This window comes from Mytilus trossulus, chromosome 7 (assembly GCF_036588685.1).
Source record: "Mytilus trossulus isolate FHL-02 chromosome 7, PNRI_Mtr1.1.1.hap1, whole genome shotgun sequence".
In the NCBI taxonomy this organism is placed as follows: Eukaryota; Metazoa; Mollusca; class Bivalvia; order Mytilida; family Mytilidae; genus Mytilus; species Mytilus trossulus.
The window spans coordinates 12931975-12939398 of NC_086379.1; the positions used below are offsets into that span (position 1 = coordinate 12931975).

Here is a 7424-nt window from a genome sequence, read left to right on the forward strand (position 1 = left end):
AGCACACCCTTTCGAAAAGTTGAATAAAGTTTAATAAAATCTTAGATTCAATTCAGAGTGAATTTTAGAAAAAGCATATGACTCAACTCTACTGTTTGTCTGAGCACGTATTTCGGACTTGTGTTGGTTTGCCATTATAGTAGAATCAAACGACATTCAAAAGTTAAAATAACAAAAATAACCACTATGAGAAAAATTTAAAACGGAGAGTCCATAATTCAGGGGTATCCAGAAGGATATCCCGTGGAACACTCATATCAAATGCTGCAGTGTGCTGTGTAGCAAAAGATGTCATTAGTAATCCGAGAGACTTCCCTGTCGGTTTTCTCGTTTCATTATTTGTTATTAACCTAAAGACATACTCAAGAATCTTTAAAAAAAACACATTTTTAATTACAACCATGAAAAACAAATACAAAACTCGGATAAAACTGTGCATGTACAACATGCTGAAGAATACAATCAATGAATGTGTATAGCTTTTCTCAAACCTTTCCTGAATTAACCCCGCCACATTATTTATGTATGTGCCTGTCCCAAGTCAGGAGCCTGTAATTCAGTGGTTGTCGTTTGTTTATGTGTTACATATTTGTTTTTCGTTCATTTTTTACATAAATAAGACCCTTAGTTTCTCGTTTGAATTGTTTACTGTTTGCAATAGCATGAATTGTTCTAAATAATAAGAATGTTCTTATCCCGGGCATACAAACAATGCCTTATTTGGCAAAACCTTTTCAACTTTTGATCTTCAGTGCTGTACAACTTTGTACTTTTTTCACTTTCGATCTTTTATGTCTGGGCGTCACCGGTGAGTCTTGTGTGGACAAGACGCGTTTTTGGCGTATTGAATTTTAAACCTGGTGCTTTTTGTTCTATTAATCATGCTTTTCTTTGTCTAATATGTTCTCCTTTTTATTTGTATTGTAGTCCTGTAATATTATGTTGTCATTTCAATGTTATATTTAACTTTGCCATTAAAGTGCGAGGTTCGGCATGCCATAAAACCAGGTTCAACCCACCACTTTTATTCCCCTTTAAAAGTGTCCTGTACCAAGTCAGGGAGATGGCCATTGTTATGATATTGTTCGTTTCTGTGTGTGTTGCATTTTAACGTTGAGTCGTTTGTGTTTTCTCTTTTTTTTTAAGATATTGAGATAAGACGTGGCACGGTACTTGTCTATCCCAAATTCATGTAATGGTTTTGATGTTATATTTGTTATTCTCGTGGTGTTTTGTCTGTTGCTTGGTCCGTTTCTGTGTGTGTTGCGTTTCGAAGTTGTGTCGTTGTCCTCCTCTTATATTTAATGCGTTTCCCTCGGTTTTAGTTTGTTACCCCGATTTTGTTTTTTGTCCATGGATTTATGAGTTTTGAACAGCGGTATACTACTGTTGCCTTTATTTACATTGTCTTATCGGGGCCTTTTATAGCTGACTATGCGGTATGAGCTTTGCTCATTGTTGAAGGCCGTACGGTGACCTATAGTTGTTAATGTATATGTCATTTTGGTCTTTTGTGGATAGTTGTCTTATTAGAAATCATACCACATCTTCTTTCTTATATTGTACATTATTGATATCATATATGATAACACTGTAATTGTGACTGCAAACTCATCAACTTAATCAACAGACAGGACATGTTTACACATAGCACAACATAGCATTGGAACATTCAAGATTTATAAGAAATCAGAAATATCTCCTTTTTTTCATTCATGGTATCTGTAGGTGAGTCTGAGGTCGATTTTTAATCATCATTGGCAGGTACAGCAAATCAACAATAAATAAAGCAACACTATATATTCTATGTAACCGAAGAACTTTTCTCGATTTACCTTCATCGTTAACGTATTAGAAAGACAAAGATGTATATGTTGAAGACATATATGACCAAAATGCATATAATATATTGTATCGCTTCCCGGATTTACGACATATCATCTTATAATATTTTCATTTCTTTTCAAAGTAAAAATATACCGTGGCTTAGCTTCATTTGAATACAGAAGTATAACGCTCAATGTTATGATTAATACCGGTAATATGTGCAATCATTTTTTCTACCTTCGTAATTGCATTCTCGACAGTTGTATTAATATGTCTTGTATAATATTGCAAAGGATTAAATGTCCCATTAAGTGACTTGTAACTGCGACGGTAGCCACCTTCTAAGTTTTTAAGTAAGCAAGCATAAGTATTGTCTGAAACTGTTACATTTAGGAACTCGTTCAGTTTTTTCAGTTCGCTGACTGTGTTCTGCAAAAGTTCTTCATAAATTACAACAAATGTTGGTCCTTTAAACTGCAGCCATTTTAAATTGTATTTTAACCAATCATGAATATATGTCATTGAAAAATCTCCAAATTTCCCTGAAGAAAATATAAAATACATGTGTATATTAATTTGTTGATTAGAAAAAACGGCTGACTGTAAAGCAATACTGTACGATTAAACAAATTAATGAGCGAATGCATGGAGTACAATATTATAAACAACAGTTTTCAAAAATTATATTAAATATATAATTGTGATTGTTTTTTTCTATAACATGTACTCATAATATAAGTATGAGTTTGAATATTGACCATTTAACTAGAACTCCTCAGATCGTAGTTTCTTTGTTTCGTATGACATGGCAATGTACTTATTCATCACGTCCTTGTGTTTTCGTGCTATAATATGTATAAGAATAGTATATTTTTTTTGTATTCTTGTCTTTCATTTTTTGCCTATATGCTTTGTCTATATAAAATTGAGAATGGAAATGGGGAATGTGTCAAAGAGAAAACAACCCGACCAAAAAAAAAACAACAGCAGAAGGTCACCAACAGGTCTTCAATGAAGCGAGAAATTCCCGCACCCGGAGGCGTCCGTCTATATGCCTTTTTGTGCTTCTTTGTTGCATATTTGTTTGTTTTATTGTGATAAAGACTATAAAAGAAAGTTGACTCATGTTCCCTTTTTTTAATAATAAAGGCAACAGTAGTATACCGCTGTTCAAAAGTCATAAATCGATTGAGAGAAAACAAATCCGGGTTACAAACTAAAACTGAGGAAAACACATCAAATATAAGAAAGAAACAACTTAACAGCGGAAACAACTAAACAAATAAAGATAACGCTAAAAACACAGAAACAGTATAGAGGTATAGAGGAAGGGTTGAGATCTTTTAAACATGTTTAACCCAGCCGCATTTTTGCGCCTGTCCTTAATCAGGAGCCTCTGGCCTTTGTTAGTCTTGTATTATCTTAAATTTTAGTTTCTTGTGTAATATTTGGAGTTTAGTATGGCGTTCATTATCACTAAACTTGTATATATATTTGTTAAGGGGCCAGCTGAAGGACGCCTGTGTCATTTTGGGTCATGTGGAGAGTTGTCTCATTAGCAATTATACAACATCTTCTTTTTTTATGCAGCATATATAGATAATTTTCTTACAAGTATAGGGTATAGCTAGCTATTTGGAATAGATTTTTTTATGGGGTACATCTAGCTATTTACAATAGAAATTTAAACAAATTCTAAATTTCTAAATTCAGTCAGAAAAAACATTAGATTAGGAACAAGATATTCTTCACAAAATATGTTATGGAACTTTTTCGACTTGTTGGATTTATAAAAAGGTCGAAAAATAGCTGACTCGGACCTTTATATGTTCCTCATAAATATATTGGTATAATATGAGTCTCAACTCAAAAGAATATTAATTGGTGGTCAATTGTCGAAAAAAATTTATAAAAATTAACATCTTTGAAAATAAAAACCTTCTATCAGCAACATTAACTTGATATTCCTTAAATTGAGAAAGGAAATGGGAAATGCGTCAAAAAGACAACAACCCGACCATAGAGCAGACAACAGCCGAAGGCCACCAATGGGTCTCCAATGTAGCGAGAAACTCCCACACCCGTAGGTGTCCTTCAGCTGACCCCATTTAAAAAATATGTTTACTAGTCAGTGATAATGGACGTCATACTTAACTTCGAATTATACACAAGAAATTAAAATAAAAAATCATACAAGACTAGCAAAGACCAGAGGCTCCTGCCTTGGGACAGATGCAAAAATGCGGCGGGGTTAAACATGTTTATAAGATCTCAACCCTCCCCCTGTACATCTAGCCAATGTAGAAAAGTAAACGCATAACACTACCCACATTAAAATTCAGTTTAAGAGAAGTCCGAGTCCGATGTCAGAAGATGCAAGTAAAAAACAAATGACAATAATACATAAATAACAACAGACTACTAGCAGTTTATTGACATGCTAGCTGCAGACCTCAAATAAACTGATTAAAAGAGTATGTCTTTATCATATTAATGTCATTCGTGTATTCAAAGACATGCATTAAGGTATTTTTGTATTTCCATTTCAAAAGAAAAGAAATAATCTATTATTCACTATTTAAATCTAATATGAAAAGACAAATGGGTGTTATGGGGCAAAATGTTTTACCCTGAATTATAGGAAAACAACAAGGGGTCTGAAAAATTGACAACAAATCCTTAACCTTACATAATTACACATTTTAACCCGGTTAAACCAACCATTTTTCTTTAAAAATGGGTGTACGAAGTTATTAATATAACAGTTGTTTTTCACTGGTTGTGTTGATTGATAACGTTTGTTTTTGTCAGTTTGTGACAGCCCCCCCCCCCCCCCCCCCCTTTTTCCATTTACCTCGGAATTCAGTATTTTAGTTAAATGTTTTTTCTAAAATTTATTGAAATTCAGGTCAACAAAAGAACAACAAACGGCTTACAGCATATTATTACATTACTGTTATTATGCAAACATACTTTTATTGCATAGTTTGTTAATAGATCAATTATATTTTAATTCCTGACAGTGATATAAATGATTTTATAATAATTTCGTCGTTGTAGTTTTTTGTAAGTGTGTTGTCTGTATTCTATCGACTTAATGAATATTTATACTAATTTCGTCCTTTAACTTCTCTTTTATCAAACTTTCTTATAAAGAAATCAGCGTCAGATAAGATTGGTTCTTCATTGTTATGCAACTAAAATACTCACTATCAAAGACATCCTTTGGTGCAAATCCTTTATGTCTGTTTCTTGCGTTGTTATAATTGAAAAACGAAATTATAGATCTGTAAGGACTTCGAATCAAAACTATAGCTTTTTCAAACTTGACCCAGTCGTTTTCTCTTTCGTGTGATTTTATCACAATGACATTTCGGACTTGGCATTCACCAATGAAAACTGGTTTAAGGGTAGGATCACAGTAAACAGACCCGGTGGCTATACCTAAAACGTACAAAATGTACAATTCATATTTTGTAAAGCACCAATGGTCATGTTTAGTTCAACTTGTATAAGGTATCACCTAACGACTTTTATTTTGCTGCTTCACTTTAAAAAACAAAGGTGGGTTTTTTTTACAAACTCGTTTACCATATTAAAAATACAAATAAATGTCCTTTCAATCTTTCATAATCATTATTTAAACCTTTAACTGTCATTATAAAGTCGAATTATTAGCCTGCTAGAAATATAAATGTATATTGTTCGATATTAAACGTTTTAAAGGAGAAGAACAAATGTGCTATTTCGCACTGCACATCAATGATCTGGTAATGTTTTTTTATTCTTGAATTTCAGTTTTGTTGATATACTTTGTCGAAAGAGTGTCTACTTGCCATTTGTATTTTTGCATTGTTCACATTGTTGTTTCTTTTTATAATGATTAAGATTATACCATAATGTTGACTGCTGAACCCCCATTTGTTTTTACATTTTTACCTATTAAATCGGATTTTTGTTAGTGAAATTCTATGCGACTGTCATACAAGTCACATGCTTAGCTTGCTAGGTCATAGTTTTAATCCACTATGTCAAAAATATATAAGGAACTTCCTGTTCCAAAAAATATAGCAATTGGTTTCCATTCGTATGATGAATCTGAGCTTTAGATTTCAGTTAATGGTCTTTCCGTGTCGAACATGTTGAATTTTACCTAGTATTTTTGTTGTTTTACTTTTTGCCATTTTTGAGAGAGTGGGAATCTTTACCACTAGTAAATTCTATTAGATGCCTTGTCCAGGTGTTTCCTGATCCAGGAAAACTAAGCAATGCTGTCACAGGCCTTTTTCCCTTAGCCATCTCTATTTTCTTTGGATGACAATTCATTTCTGTTGGCTGCTTTCTCCACGTAACGTTTCCTTGGATATGAAAACTGTGTTGGAAGATCTGTCTAATATGAAAAGTATATATCAGTTCATGTTTCTTGTTCAATTATTAATATACAATATAAACAACCATTAATTATAGATTATCGTTGATTATCTCAACGAGATTGATTTTCTCGTTTGAGCTGGTACAGCGAAAGTGAGAAAAGCAATCGAGTTGAGATGACCAATAATAATCTGTTTATCGCTATTTTACCTATGACGACGTTGTCAATTTCAATGTCAATTTCGTTAGCAACGCCACGTGGCCTCCTTAATTTCTAGCAATAATTTGTCCATCTCAAGCGAGAAGCATGATATGAAAATTATCACAAAAAAGATCAAAGGAAAAATGCACAAAATAGCGATAATAAGCATTACATACTTTAAACATTACAACATCGTAATTATAGAAATAAACTAGAGGGTCTAAATAGCCTGTGTCGCTCACCGTGGTCTATGTGAATAATAAACAAAGGACACAGATGGATTCATGACAAAATTGTGTTTTTGGTGGTGGTGATATGTTTGTAGATCTTACTTTATTGAACAATCTTGCTGCGTACAATTATCTGTATTTATAATGAAATCGGCCCAGAAGCGACAGTGGAAAAAATTTCAAAATTGACAAAATTTATAAAAATTGTAAATAAATGACTATAAAGGACAATAACTCATTAAGGCTTTCAATTTACCCTTTGGTCAAGTTGACATAGTTGTAGCTCTTACTTTGCTGTATATTATTGCAATCTATAGTTTATCTCTATCTATAATAATATTCAAGATAATAACCAAAAGCTGCAAAAATTTCTTAAAATTACCAATTCGAGGGCATATAGATCTTGAACTAGTGAACAATTTAATTCGCAGCATTTCTCTAATTGCTTTGATTTCAGAGTTATGAGCCAAAAACTGCATTTTACCCTTTGTACTATTTTTAGTTATCCCAGGCATACATTACCATAGCCGTATTTGGCACAACTTTTTGGAATTTTGGATCCCCAATGCTCTTCACTTTGTATTTGTTTGGTTTATAACTATTTCGATATGAGAGTCACTGATGAGTCTTATGTAGACGAAACGCACGTCTGGCGTACTTAATTATAATCCTGGTACCTTTGATAACTATTTAGCCATTTCGGCCATCTTGGTTCACGGGCCGGGTCATGGGACACATTTTTCAATCTACATACCCCTAATGATGATTATGGACAAGCTTGGTTAAATGTGTCT

At 33.0% G+C, this 7424-nt stretch overlaps 1 protein-coding gene across 1 annotated transcript; it reads right to left on the reverse strand.

The window, feature by feature from the left end:
• Positions 1 to 1986: 1986 nt before the first annotated feature.
• LOC134726163 (WSCD family member AAEL009094-like) lies at positions 1987 to 6198 on the reverse strand. The gene is made up of 3 exons (XM_063590564.1): positions 6036 to 6198; positions 5038 to 5271; positions 1987 to 2369 (listed from the first exon to the last, which is right to left on the reverse strand). The coding sequence occupies exons 1-3, from the start codon at positions 6151 to 6153 to the stop codon at positions 1993 to 1995; spliced, it is 729 nt and encodes a 242-aa protein (XP_063446634.1). The 5' UTR covers positions 6154 to 6198; the 3' UTR covers positions 1987 to 1992.
• Positions 6199 to 7424: the final 1226 nt, after the last annotated feature.